Source organism: Streptopelia decaocto (assembly GCF_964273445.1).
Source record: "Streptopelia decaocto genome assembly, chromosome: 3".
Taxonomy (NCBI): Eukaryota; Metazoa; Chordata; class Aves; order Columbiformes; family Columbidae; genus Streptopelia; species Streptopelia decaocto.
This window is the reverse complement of record NC_138656.1, coordinates 26,175,844-26,191,250: the sequence shown is the minus strand read 5'-3', so window position 1 is coordinate 26,191,250 and position 15,407 is coordinate 26,175,844. Positions and strand designations below refer to the sequence as shown.

Here is a 15,407-nt window from a genome sequence, read left to right as displayed (position 1 = left end):
TTAGAGCTATTAAAATCACTTGCTGTAGTATCACACCTCTCTCATTAAGATTTTAATCAGCATTTCCACTGGAAAGCCTTACTCTCCAAGAGTTACAAAACTGCCTGTATAAAGCTGATTGCCACTGAAATTTAGAATCTGGTTTCTTGGCTCGTGGTTACGTTTCTTTCTTGCTTACTTGATTGCTGCAAAAGCTGATGTAAATTGGTTTGGCAAGTTTGTTTAATTCCAGGGATAAACAATTCCTGACTTCAGAGGCATTTTTTTTTCCAGTGTGCAGAAAGTGGTGGAATGAAATTATCCTGTTACCTGCCTACAATATTAAAGAACTACCCCAGACAGCTTTTTTTTTTTTTTTAATTCTAAATGTTGATATTTTTTCCTAGGAATGCAACTGAATAATTTAACCATTCGCATTGTTTTTAAACACTGAGTATTTTTGGAGTGGTGTTCAGTGCTTAATGGGAAGGCAATCATGGGAGGTTAAAGACTTTCAAAATACATAGCAGCACCTCAGTGCCAACAACCCATAACACTTCAACGAACTGTGCAGCATGTGTTGGCATGATTTATGTAGCAATTTTAAAAGAATCTGTAGTGTTTGTTTATTACCACAGCATGATTGATGGGTTCCTAAGTGCAGGGCGACACAATCAGCTGAGCTATTACGGCTGGGAGTTTGATAATTTGTGAGTTACAGCCATTACAGCATGTCATTCCAGTCAACTGCCAGAAGTCGTCAGGGTATCAGTGACATCAGAGAAACCGCAATGAGATGAGAACTGCTGCCAACGGTGTCACCATCTCTCCTGCACAGTCACGCAGGCTCCGAGCACTCCTGCCCAGCTTCCCTGGTTCTCCTGCTCTCCTTGTCGGACCCCTCTTGATAAAGTCCGGTAAGAATAAACCACCATTTAGCCTGATCAGTACTTCCCTCGGGTTCTTCTCTCACATTCATCCCTCCCAAATGTTAAAAGGCTAGTACAGATGTGACCCAAACTACAGAGAAAGAAAGGCTGCTCAAGCCTTGTCTTCTAATGGTCACTTGCTTTGCAACATGCAACCATGTAGACAAAGCCACCATGTATCCCCAGAAACACACTGCTCACTGGAAAAACCTCAGTTCCTTCCTGGAGAAAATATCCCAGGCTTAAGTTTACATACAATACATACTGTGTAAGTCTTCACTGGATGTAGGCATTTATTTGCAACACACAAAAAAAAATCAAATATGAAAGAAATGGTATTTATCTTTTTATTTTTTTTTACAAAAATAAACAATTTGAGAAACAAAAGCATTTTTTCCTGACTGTACAAACTACAAAACAGTATGACATTGGTCACTTTAGCATTTACTTTATTGCTTTCACTGAAAGCAAATTTTCTAGACACACCATGCCTGTAAAACACATTTTACATAGAATTAAGGCTAGCATTCATTTGCCATTATTAAGGTCATTTAATTCATTCCGTCTAAGAATTAGCAAGCGGTGCCTTAGAAAACCAAGGGTTTGATTATAAAAAAATATGAATAACTGCAAGATAGTCATTAAATTAGTCCTGTTCCACCAGCTGGATTGCTTCACCAGCCTGTCAAAGATGTGGCTTCCTGAACAATTCAAACTCAGTTCAACAAAAGTCTTAAGCACAGGCTTAATTGTAAGCATATGCTTAGGCCTATCCCTATTCAGCAAAGCACTCGGCACTTGGGAAGTCCCTACCCTTTCAGTGAGTCTATTCATATGCTTATGTGATTTGCTAGACCTACAAAATGGCTCTTTTAAATTAAAAATGAAACTTTATGATAACATTGGAAGCAAAAATGAAAATTAGCAACAGCCTTGCAATTCTAAACATAACCAATTCCTTCCTTTTGACAAATATGCTGGCATTGCATATTTGATAACTTTAACACAAATGCTGATTGTCTTCAGAAATGTTTGCTATTCAGCTTACAAACTGATATGCTTCAGTTACTCTGTTGTGATTGTACGTGCCCAAATAAATATCAGTGGAGGATACAGACCTCCCATAGAAATGATCAACTTTCATCCCTGTGCACATACGCACAGGTCAGAAATATTATGCTAACCTTGGTTAGAAAAGCCAGAGCTGCCGGCTGATTTATAACCAAAATTATGCCCTAACAGTGTATCATATCTTGTATTTTGCTTTGTTTTTTTTTTAAAAAAATCACATTTTCAAAATGTTGGTTTATTGCACATTCATCCTGGTCATGCAGGTTATTTTTTTAAAGTTTTGTTTAGCACTCTATAGAGTAGAATGAGTAATAGTGCAATTATCTCTCCGGCCACAGCCACCCTATACCTAACAGCTGCCTATATTTATACACAAACAGCTCTTGTCACTCATGTGTCAGACTGAGCCACTTTAGGTGTCAGTCTGTCACCTTCACATATGTTATCTTGTCAGGATCAGGCATGATATGATTTGAGGCCATCTTGAAGAAGACAAGCTGCCGACCTGCACCAAATAGGAAAGGGGACGGGGGAGGGGGAAAGGAAAAAAAATATTTAGAAACAATAAGTAAAAGGTTGCAAAATTTAAAACATTAACATTTCATATTCTTCTTCAACCTTTGCATTCTTTGGGCAACCCGAGAGTGAACTCTTTCTTAACATCACTTGGTATAAAAGTGAAATGCTTCTGTCTAAAATGACACTGAATCTCTTCTGCCTTCAGCAGGTTTACTCTTACCTAATTATGGTCAAGGTATAGCTGTGCACAGCCAACACAGTAAATGAAGGAAAGGTCTGAAGACCTTAATACAAAGTTCACATGACCTCTAAAAAATGTATTTAAAGACTCTCCCACTGGCAAAACCAGGCTGGAGTTCAGGGCATCCATTTGATTGTACAGGAGCAGAATCACTTTTGCACGCTTGAATCTTTGAAAAACTGATCAGTGCAACGTATGTTAAACATGACTTTCCCTGAAATAGCTCTTGATGATCACATCGCAGCTCTGGGTTTTAAACAAGCTGGAACAAGGTCTCTATTCCTCACATAAAGATCGCCAGCAAGTAACAACAGCCTGGGCAGTGTGAGGCACCTGCCACACACACATCCAAGGCCAGCGGGGTCTGAATTTGGTGAGGTGTCACTCAGTGTCATTTGTTGGGGTGGCAGCACAGCTCCTGTATCTCCCCACGTTTACTGACCTGGCATCTTACTCCATCCCTGCCCCTGGCTGAGCACCTGCCACACCCCAGACACACACTGCCACTGCTTGTCCCTGGAGCAGAGGCCACGGGGAGACTTCCCACTGCCATTCAACCTCTCTCTGCCTTCCCCCTCTCTGAACTTAAGAAAACCAAGCTACTTTTGCTATTTACTCCCAGCCTGCCTCTCTAGGGGGCTCCCATAACGCTATTTTCTTAAAAAGTATCACACAGCAAATGGGATCCCTCAACTACAGAGCAAATTTCTGTTCTGTGGATTCCAGAGACTCCCGTGGTCATGCATCAGAAATGGCACGGTAAAGGGAACGATAAACAAAACTAGAAATACTGCTACTATATCTCATTTGCTTTTAATATTATAGTCCGAGACAGAAGGTGCTCTAAAATTCCTATGAATTTCCCTCTCCCATAATAACGACTTTTTTAGTATATTAATTAACTTCAATAGTCTGACTATAAATAGTCTGACATGACGACCTAGTAGTCACTGGCTAGCCACAGGGAAGGTTAGCATAAATTAGCTGTTTCTAGGTTCCATGGAAGTGTCTATTCAAACCTCTCAGAAGCAGAAAAAATGCAAAAAGCTGTAGCAGTACAATGCCTAAAACACTCTGAAACCTATCTAATCATTTGTGATGCTTTCAGAGCTGGGAACCTGCTAGGCATCTATATAAGCCTGGCTTTGGTAGGCATTTATGTTGCTCAACTCAGCACACCTAAAGCACCCAGCAACACAGGGTAAATTTTAACTTTAAGATGTGTTGTGATCACAGAGGTACAGACAGAAAGCTGAGCCTCAGGGCCTACATAACTTGCCATCCTAACACCTGTGGCAGAGCGATTACTTCCATCAGCTGTCCCCAGGTTTCGCTGGCATCAGCCACCCTTCCTCCCAAAGACAGGAGCAGGGGAGCCCATCTGGCCTAAGCAGAAAATGGCAATCACAGGCAGGGAAACATCCCTGTACATATGGAGATGACACACTGAAGAAAAACTCTCTCTGACTTCACTGGGGGTTTAACCTCAGGTGAAGATGACAAAAGAACGTGGATTTGGTTCACTGCGCCTTGCAGGCACAAACTGCCAGCTGAGGGGCCAGGGCCAGCTGCTCTCCGGGGCACGCGGGGATGGGGTCGCATTGGGAGCTGGCTGTGGCCTTCAGCTCTTTGAACCCCTCAAACACTCCTGAACCACAGCTGCCGGGGATTTTTAGCAGAGTTGTGACATTTTTGTTTCTCAGATCGCTCTGGAGTTGCCTGGAATAGGCACAGGTCTGGTGCAGAATCAGCGAGCCAGGGCCAAGTCTCAACTTGATGTCAATCAACACTGACTGCCTGCCTTCAGGGGAACCACACGAGGACTGCCAGGCCCACAGACCTTTGAAAGTGTATTTTGCTTTTCAACAAGTGTATTCTGTCAGACAAGAAAATGAGTTGTGGTAGCAAATGGGATTTTCCCCTGGAAGTTCTACTTCACAGAATCATAGAACAGTTTGGGTTGGAAGGGACCTTCAAAGCTCATCTAGTCCAACCCCTGCAATGAGCAGGGACATCTTCAAGTAGATCAGGTTGCTCAGAGCCCCGACCAGCCAGGCCTTGAATGTTTCCAGGGGCCGGGCATCTACCTCCTGGCTGGGAAACCTGTGCCAGTATTTTACCACCCTCATTGTAAAAAATTTCTGCTTCTACCTGTTTTTAAACCCTCCCTCCTCGCTGTCCTTTAGCCAAAGCCCTATCGCTAGAAGCACAGTGCTCCCACCAGCGGCAGGGCATCTCTGACACCAGCCAGGAAGCCCCAGCTAGATGCACAGGAGAAGCTGTTTGGTTTTGTGTCAAACTGCAACAACCATATGACTGGACAGATTTATTTAAATCCAGATGTTGGACCATGTCCTGTGCAATTAACTGCAGAAACAGGTCACAGGTTTTTGTTGTTTCTGCTGCTGTGCTTTGAAACAAAATTTCGGACCCTGCGGTTTGGAGACCTATGATCCATGTGCTGCAGCCCTCTGATGTCAGGACCTTGGAGTCCATGCGTGGGTTCCTGCTCCCCTGATGGCTGGTAAAGAGAAGCTTCACCAAAAAAACAAACCAGCTCAGCTGGAGCTTCAGAAACGACCCCATTTCTAGCTCCGTTTCTGGGCTCCCACAGCCTAGTGCAGCACACTCCCCAAACTGTACTGAAACACTTAAAGCAGACAGAACATGTGACACAGCTGCTGCTTCTGCTCTGCAGCATCCATGACCTACCTGTCCAAGTTGTCTGGTTAGTCAGGACAAAAGCTTTGCACTGGGAGTAGCTGTCACAGATCTCAATGGCTTCGCTGACATCAAACACAGAGAGGAGGCAGCCCTTATGATGGTAAGATGGCCAGCATCTGTAGTTCTCATCAGGAATAAAAGCTTCAGGCACCCGTCTGTACTCTGCAAATAACCAGAGCAAAGCAATCATTTTCAAAGCTCCCACAAACTGTTTGTTTTTAACAGGCAAGGTTTATTATAACAGCTTAGGAACAGGATATAAGATGGAAAAGGTGACAGGCTAGACTGTACCAGCCCGGGTTTACTCCCATACGTGTTTATAGCTCTGCACCTTACTTTCCTTTTCCTTTCCTCCTTTCTTCTTCTCACCTTTTTTTCCAGAAAGCGCCTGTAAATAAACAGTCTGTGCACAAAACCCTTTCCCCTTCCCCACTGCGCAGGCGAGGTTTTGGTTTTATTAGGAGTTTTACAGGAAGAATGTCCCATTGAATAAACAGCATCCACTTGAATGAACTGACTCACTGTCCTACTTCTGAACAGTGAGCAGGATTGTCGGGGTGAGACCTGACCAGGCGTTCCCAGCCCTCCCCCTCCCTCAGAAGAGCATGCGATTTTTCTCCATCTCCTTTAGAGAAGGAAGAAAAGACAGGCTTTTAATTAAGCAAACTTTTTTTTTTTTGCTTGCTCAGATTAGCACAAAAGAGGAGTCACTTGATGGGCCTCCAAAGAGAAGGGGAAGGAAAAAAAAGCAGGGGGAGCATGTCAGTGTGGTTCTTGCCCATCACCTCGGCGCTGCCCAGCCACTGGCTCCACTCCCTTGGCTGCCGTTCAGTCTCACTGGCCTTTCTGAGTTGCCTCTTGTGCTCTGTTCACAGCTCCTCTTGCCTTCCCAGCTGCTGACAGAGGCTTCTCTAATGAATGCATCAGCAAATTCAACTCATCATTTATAAACATTTCTACTTAGCGTCCAGCCGCACAAATGGATGGTTCCCTCCTGTCTCTCCACCCCCCACATCCAATTCAAAAAAACAAATGCATTCTATATTTCTTCTAATTCTACCTATTATGGAAAACAGAGCTGCCAGCCCTGACTCACAGCCTATTCTTAAGTTACTTTCATTCAGGCAGTTTCTGCCTGACGTTGCAGATTCAGCCTGCTAAAATTTCAGGCAGCACATTGTACGGACACCAAGTCAAAGGTGAGAGTGTCTGCTACTCTAAACTGCCAGTATTTCAACTGGGAAAAGAAGTACACATCCAAAAGTGCTCGTTTACAATCCACAGTCTGAAACAGTGGGAAACAAATGCAGTAAATGTGTTCTATTTTAAGCCTGGCTCATTAAAAGTATCATAAGAAACATTCCCAAACAAGAAGCAAAATCAGAGATGATCGTGCCCCACTTAAAGCAAAGGCAAATAAGTTTTCATTAATTCAGAAAATGCAGCCTCAGTGACATGAAAAAAAAAAAATCAAAATGTAGTTCTACATTACAAATGGTTGTTTCTCCATCAAAACTACAAAAGCATTTCTTCCGAAGAGAAGTCAGAGCATAAATTAAATTACTACTGGCTGGATAGGCAAAGTTCCTTTTTTCAAATTTCTGTATCAACTGTATAATGTAACAATAACTGAACGTAACTGAATAACATTCTCTTATCTCTGTACAGTAACTGCTTAGTATTGATTTGTACCTCACAGCCAAGGTCAGTAAAATTATATGTGCAAATACAGTTCAAAAAAAACAATTCACCATTGCTGGTACCACATGTAACTATCTGTCTCAGTGTGCGTGCCATGTTGACTGGATATAAAATGTGACTATCCATGAGTTTTCTTTGCACAGCTACAGAAGTTCCACCCAGTGCTGCACAGCATCAAACTCCAGGCCACAGAGGACATTCACAGAAGGACAGAACTGGCTGCAGCAGCGGATGATGAAGCATCTGCCTGATTCTCTGTGTCAACAGGGATCGTGCCCTGGCCCTTCCTGGAGCCTGCTGGGCTCCACGCCGGGGCTGGGATGGAGCTGCAGCATCCCTCAGCACGCTGTCAGGGCACTGAGCAGAGCAGCCTCACATCACATCATGTATTTTTCTCCGTGCAAGGCAGAAGGCAATTTAGAAGACCCTTATTTTGAATTACCGTTCAATTTTTAAACTCCTCTGTGCAGAGATAAGCCTCTTAATATGCCTACAGCACCTTCCTTCTTCCAAACGTTGTTCTTGGTACAGCTGCCAGGGGTTAGGCTATCGGCTGATGTAAACAGATTTCAAAAGAGCGGCAGTGATTTATGTGACCTGAGGCTCTGTCAGAGGTAGAAGATAAAGTTCTCCCTTTCTATTGACTTTTTCAAGGTGACTGAGCCTGGTAAATCATTTGGGCAGCTTGGACACATTAATCAACAGAGTTAGGCCAGCAATAACTGTGGTGGTGATGGCAAGGTCCTGGCTTGTGGGTGGCAGAGGGGATGGAAACCTCCACACCAGTACTTAGGGTGGTCTCACCATGCAGCAGAACCCTGTGGCCATCCCTACTATCCTTGCAACTCCCAACCAGTTCCCACACAAAGGAAGCCACCATCACCATCTGCAGTGACCCGTGGGAACAGGGTAACGTTAACAGGCACACAACAGCACAACCCACAGGCAAAGAGCATCTTCCTTGGCTGGGAGATCACCAAGCACCAGACAGGTGAAAATACAGCCGCTGGAGTCTATGTGAAAGCACAGAGACATGCAGCCTCCACAAAGGCAGCTTCTGGCAGCTCTCCAGAACTGGCACAGACTGCTGGATGCCAGCAGTTTGAGGATGTGAGCCTCCTGCCTGTGGGGGAAGGCAAGAGGGCAGCCCCTCTCCCTGCTTGCGTGGCCCGCGGCAGGGATGGCTGCCCAGGAGCACCTTCCCCATGGGAAGGCAGCCACGAGGAGAAGAGAGTGGGACACGTGATGGCCCCACACCCTGGCTCAGACTCCCAAACCAGCCATGACATGCTCCCACCACCCCGGCAAGCCAACATGAGATCTCCTCTTAAGCTATCACAGTTGGAAGTGATCAGACACTCCCTGCAACACCAACTGAGTGCTGGTCTGAGGAAACCACATTTTTCTCCAAAACTCACTTTATCTCGAGCGGAGCAAGGTAGCCGCTTTCCCCATTTGCACGGCAAAGGCAAATATCCCTGGAATCTCGTGTTTACACAGTGACAAATTAGGGAGCTGACCCCTGAGCCCTTATTTGTACAAGTTGTGAAGAAATGTACTTCTCTTCCATGCACTAGAAGGGCACTCCTGAAGGATGCCCCTCTGTCAAGATGTGCCCCAGCAATGACAGGAGCCTCCCGCTCCTCCTTGCAGCCCATCAGCCCCAGCCAGCAGGACAGCTGGGATGCCCCAGACCTTTAAATGAGCATCCTGGTCCCTATAGTACACTCACCAGCTCAGTGAAACTCCATTGGTGTAAGGACAGCCCTAGCTCAGGTTTTTGTCCTGCCAAGACTTGAAACTTGCTTAAATGGAGTCCATGGAATTTGAAGGCTCAGGGCAGTAAATCACATCATAAAAAGGTCAAAGTTCTGGTCGATTTCCAGACTAATGGTGTTTAAAACCAATAAATACTTGCCTAATACTATAAATGCAGCCATAAATTTACACTTTTGCATATATACACGTAGCTTGACACAGAGTACATAAAGTCTATCAAGGTAATGGCAAGGAATAGATGAGAGAAACACAAGACACTCCTGCTAGTATCACAATGGAAAAATAAACCTTTTCTCCATCTACTGATTGTGTGAGGATTGAAGCAAATAAATATAATGCAGTAAGCTTGATCTTGATGTCACTTATGACAGATTTACTCCAACTTAACATATGGGAGCTGATTTGCTGCTCACAGTTATACAAATAAATCCCACTAGGAAACATTTATCCTGCCCTGTAAACAATTTGAAACTTCAAAATACCTTGCTATGGTGAATCTGGGCAATCCTCAAAAGTTCTGGTTTGCAATATTTTTAATAGTTTTAAAATATTTTTACAAGTTTGTTCTGGTCAATCAAAATATGCTGTTTCAATCAGGCCAAAATCTTCTTAGAAGTTTCCTACAGCACTATCCAGCCCCCAAAGTAGCCACGGTGATATTCAAACCACACACCTTCTCTTGACAGGTAAAAGCGGAATGTTTAAAAGAAACCTGCAACCAGGGTAGGAGCTATAAAAGAAAGTCAATGCTTCAAAATCTCCTTCTAAACTTTTTTCCATCAAAAATCACCTGCATTGTCCCAGAGCCGATTAAAATCTATAAACATACTAATTTTCACTGTACTAGACTGAATCATATAAATAACTCCACAAGTATATAATAAACTATGTGAAACCACCTGTGGTTTCCCCCCCTTTTAGCTTGTTTGAATCACCCTAAATCTGACTTTAATCAGTCCTAATGACCGTTTATTTCAGCCACAGCAGCCAATTGCATTTTTACTACCAACTAGAGCTACTCATTGGAAATTTGCCCAGTTTTCTAGTTATCACCTGGCAATACACCATGGGTCAATGACACAGATGCAGTAATGTTCATCCTTGAGAGAGAAATCATGTCGCTGCTTCTCCTCCCTTCTCTTTTCCCCCATTCTCGAGAGGAACACAGGCTGTCGAACCTGGATTTGCTTTTAATTGCTTTGCTTACAAGTAAACAGCAAGAGCCTGATCTTGCCAATGTCAGCAAAACGTGGTATTGAGCAGTGTTTTGCTCTACAGTCTCCATCGAGTCCCAGGGAGCTTAAGGAGAAAGAATCGGATCCTAAACAGACAATAATACACGTACGTTTTCAGTGTGCTTCATTTTATGCTGAAATTTTCCTCATGCTTCAATCCCTCACATTTAAACATGCTTCTGACAACAGCCTCACTGAGCCGTATGTGCAGTTGTGCTGCAAAAAGCTATTTTTTGGGTATGTCTGAGAAAATGACATGCTAGGCATATCCCGCGTGTCTCTGTTTTCAATCATTTCTGACGAATCCCAACTGTCGGGAAGGACAGACAGGCCTGGCAGGACAGGGGTTTGCCGTCAGACTGGGGGATAGCCCTGCTTCTCCGGTGGGTATTTTTGTCCTTTGGCTGTTTCCCGCACGCAGGCTGGAAGTGAAGGAAGGCTCGCCTCTTTTTATACGCTTCTATTGTGCTTACAGAAGAGCCATATTTAAATCGGTATGCAGGCTGTCACCGAAACACAAATAAATAGGAGAAGAACGACATGTTCCCTTACATGTTATTTCCGTTAACATGACACAGCTGGAGTGGTTTCCCTGTCTCCTGCCCCATAGTGCAGGGCCACGCACCGGCTGCAGCTATGGAGCCACCTCTGAGGTGCACATCGATTTACCGAAGGCAACCAGCACAAACTAGGGCCACAGATGCCTGTCAGACACATCTGGCCCACTTGCTCATAAAAACAATGATGCTGATGATGGATGAGCCAAAAGGTGTATAGGGTGTATAGGGTAATTAAGCCTGAAGACCACAGGGTTTGTGAAAGACACTCAGTGACTTCCTCAGTGTTCTTCCAAGGAGCTGAGGACCAAACCCATCAGCAGAAAGCATTTTGTTGTACGCTGCCAAGTTGGACCTGGAGGATCATAGAACCATAGAACAGTTTGGGTTGGAAGGGACCTTCAAAGCTCATCTATTCCAAAGCCCCTGCAATGAGCAAGGACATCTTCAACTAGATCAGGTTGCTCAGAGCCCCATCCAGCCTGGCCTTGAATGTCTCCAGGGATGGGGCATCTACCACCTCTCTGGGCAACCTGGGCCAGTGTTTTGCCACCATCACTGTAAAAAATTTCTTCCTCATGTGTAGCCTGAATCTCCCCCCTTTTAGTTTAAAACCATCACCCCTTGTCCTATCACAACAAACTCTGCTAAAAAACCTGTCCCCATCTTTCTTATAGGCCCTCTTTTTAAGTACTGAAATGCCACAATAAGGTCTCCCCGGAGTCTTCTCCATGCTGAATAACCCCAGCTCTTTCAGTCTGTCCTCCCAGTAGAGCTGTTCCAGCCCTCTGATCATCGTGGTGGCCTCCTCTGGCCCCTTTCCAACAGGTCCATGTCTTTCCTGTACTGAGGGTCCCAGAGCTGGACACAGAACTCCAGGTGAGGTCTCACCAGAGCAGAGGGGCAGAATCAGCTCCCTCGACCTGCTGGCCACGCTCCTTTCGGTGCAGCCCAAGATACAATTGGCCTTCTGGGCTGCAAGTGCATGTTGCCAGCCCATGTCCAACCTTTCATCCACCAGCACCCCCAAGCCCTTCCCTGAAGGGCTGCTCTCAATAGAAGAACTTCAGTGACCGCAGAACATGTGCCTCAGTGAACAGAGCATATGGTGGAGATACACGTGAGCAACATGATGGTGGAGATACACGTGAGCAACAGCCCTGCCGTATTTGCAGTGAGATATGAGTGCAAAGGAACCTGCTCCTGTGTTCCTCTGCGTGCTGGGATTGCCAGGCTGCTAATGCAAGCACCTCTGTGCAAGGCAACACACAGAGACTTTCTACCAGTGCTTGCAGCCCAGTGCACCTTTTCTCCTCAGCTGGCTGCGAAGTAGCCTGGAAGTCCCTGGCAAAGAAACACCCGAGGCACAAGCGCCAGATAAAGGAGGAATCTGGGCTGCAAGGATGGGGCTGCAGCATGTTCCCAGCTGAGTCTTCGAGCTCCTTCAGTAGAGTACTTCTAGCCCTGGCGCTGTGGCCTGCCGTAGGGTATGCAAACTGCCTCAAATAATATTCCAGCAACCTTGCAAAATTTTTCTCTCACACATACACATGTCCACAAACACCACCACCCCACACCCCCCCCGCCTCAATTTCAATAATTCTTGGGTGGATTTACAATTTCCTAAGCAGGTTGCTATAGTGACCTTGCAGAATATTTTTTCAAAACACTGTTGTACTGTAAATGTTTACATACAGCATAATCCTGCCAAATTGTCTTAAGACAAAGGAAAACACAAAGTGTCTTTGCTTTATGTCGAGCCTTCCAGCTTTTTTAGCGTTGAGAATGTACTTTCAACTAACAGCAGCAAATTATGCCTTTCTGTGGGCTTGCACACCCTCAGGCCTAATAATGGGTCATCTATTAGCTTTAATGAATAACAAAGGTATCAGATTTACTAGTGTTAGCTGATTCAACGTATTTCTGAGTAAATTCAGAGTTAACTGAAGGGCTGGGGCTTAGCTCAAGGGCCAGACACCCAGTTGGTACAAACCAGTATCACTTGATTGAAGTAATAAAAATGTTGATACTGGGGCAGGACTTTACTGATGAACATCAGTAGATTTTTTTTATAGTCTTCTTAATCTGAATAATTAATGGAACAATTTAATTATTTTTAGATAACATGTCAAAAAAAAAAAAAATGGTTCCTGTTTTAATTCACATTCTTCTGGATTCCAGCAACAGAGACCAAGAGTCAGTGGAATATAAAAGTATTTGCTCATGGTGTTGTTTTAAACACTGTAATGTTCCTATATCAACATTAACAGTAGTGTGATTTATGATTACAGAACACATACATAGCTATCAAATGTCTCCCATGCCTCTACTCTGTTTCTAAGATACTAAAGCAAAGTCCAGAGCATAATATAATTTACAGCACTATAAAATCTTTTACAATTGAAGCACAGTGAAAGCTTAATATCCAAGACCTTCTGTAATATGACTATGACATCTTGTTAAACTTTATTTATGGGAACGCTAGGGTTGACAAGAACTTTCTTCATGTCACTTCCCTACTGATTATCAATATCACTTTTCTCACTTCATGGTGTTTATAGGAGGAGGTCTTCCTTTTGAAAACATAGGTTCAGATAGATAACAGACTGTTGCCTCAAAGTTTATGTTTTAGTTACGGTCTTAGATCACTTGCCCAAGAGCATGATTCTCTTCTTTCCTAAAACAAATTTACAATGCTCTGTCCAGTAGATAATTCAAAGCATTTAGACACAAGATAAATTCTGAAGCACCATTGCCTGAACCTTCTGTGGTTCTTTTCCCCATAAAAAAACAAAATAAAACAAAATCTTGCAATTCTTGTATCTGAATTCTCTTCCAGTTTCACTTTTACAGTTTCTAAATAGATTATACATCAGAAAGGCCTTATTTTGTGTCAGAACACTTTAGATGCCAGAGGAGACTGGCATTGTTAATTCTTCTCATTTCTACTGTTTGAGAGAGTAAAAATCCTGGGAGCCAGTCACCTTATAAGTTTTCCATCACCTGGAGCAAAATTAATGCAAACTTGTGCCTGCCCCATCTTGGCACACTGGCATACAAATGAAAAGCTCTGATTAACTCTGATCTGGCCTGAGAACCAAACCATCATCTCTAGTTTTATCTTAACCTAGCACTGGGTTGGAAAACACTCTGCTTAAACTTTCATTATGCCATTGAGCAAGGCAGAAATGGTTTAAAGCAAAAATCCCAAAATCTTTAAAATATTTTTTCTTTGCTATCAGAGAGTAACACAGTGTCCTCTGAGACCCCAAAAAGGGCCAAAGCAGGATCTCCGCTGATAGCTTGAGCAAGTATCACAGTTGTCCCTTTTCATCCCTGTCTCCCCCTCTACTACCCATCAGGAGTTATATAAAATATTTTATTTGCTCAGCTGTTCAGCCCTGGTTTCAGTGCTGAGGACGCCAGCTCAGCTGGGAACGTCCTGCCAGCAGAAGAAGTTGATCACTTGGACACCAGCCCCTTCCAGCATCACTGTCACCCTCTCCTGCAACATTACTGTACCACAGGAGAATTCCACATTCCACAATTTCTAGATAATTTCTAATTACTAAGTTCTATTTCCATAATCTCTGGACTGAGAATATTAAAAATTCATTCTAGCATGGTATTACCAGTCAAATACCAGTTGAGGAAGGAATATGTTTGGAATAAAAGAGATACAAATGGGTAGGTAGGTGTATTTTCACCCTCACAATATGACTTCTTCGTACTTTTCTGGCAAAGAAAGGGAGCCTTAAAATAGAAATAAATTACAACCCCTTTTCTGTTTGGTTAAAGTAGCCTTAGAACAAACAAGAAACAGGCCTGCACATCTTAAAGGCATGGCAGCTAAGTCTGAGAACACATCTCATCTAAGTGTAATTTCCACTAACATAACTGATTCCTGAGGCTTGCCATTGGTAGAGAACATTTTCCTATCAAGGAATTCAATATTACACTCACTATCTTTAATGCAGACTGAGCAAATATGTTACATGAAGCATCTACGGATTTTCAACGCCTTTGCTCACGCTGTAGAGTGCCTGAGCCCATGAGCAGCGTCCTACACACGCAAACGGCTCCTTGCACAGAAGGGCGTTGCTAACCACGGACATGGGTAGCAGATTCTGTGTTATATTATCCAGGACTCTAAAGAATTAAACTAACACAAAATTGTGTAATTATTACAGCAGCCAAATTTACATGGAGCTCTGCTCCATATTAGTAGAAACCTGCGCTGTTACATATACTACTGCTGTTGTAAGCCTCTCTCCCTGAGATTCTTCATAAACATGACGGCCCTCTACAATTCAAAACTTCATCTTGTCCTGATACAGCAGTTAAATCTGGAATCAACCAGCATCACCAAAAAATTTCAGCCCTCTTGGCACTTCTTCAACAAAGGACGTGTTTGTAGTATTGATTGTACTGCTGAAAATAATTTTGCTGTGTTGACAGGCATCACTCAGCACAGATTGTGATGAAAAGCTGAAAATTAGAAAGTTAAATGAACACCTGCAACAATTTTCCTGCCAATTTTACAACAAAATAAATATTGAATTATTCTGATAAGTGGGTCAAATTCATCCCTGGTGTCATGGCCCTTTGAGGTTAAGAGCACTACGACAGGAATGAATTTGGCTCCTGTGTCTCTTTCACAGAGCAAATGCTT

At 43.5% G+C, this 15,407-nt stretch overlaps 1 protein-coding gene across 1 annotated transcript in view; it reads right to left on the bottom strand.

The window, feature by feature from the left end:
• Positions 1–1,213: 1,213 nt before the first annotated feature.
• Positions 1,214–15,407, bottom strand: part of PKDCC (protein kinase domain containing, cytoplasmic) — a 38,795-nt gene continuing 24,601 nt past the window's right edge. Inside the window, exons 6-7 of the mRNA XM_082048647.1 lie at positions 5,452–5,625; positions 1,214–2,484 (exon numbers count right to left, since the gene is read on the bottom strand). Of these exons, the coding sequence (XP_081904773.1) occupies positions 2,399–2,484; positions 5,452–5,625 (260 nt within the window). The 3' untranslated portion in view covers positions 1,214–2,398. The remainder of the gene's footprint in view (positions 2,485–5,451; positions 5,626–15,407) is intronic.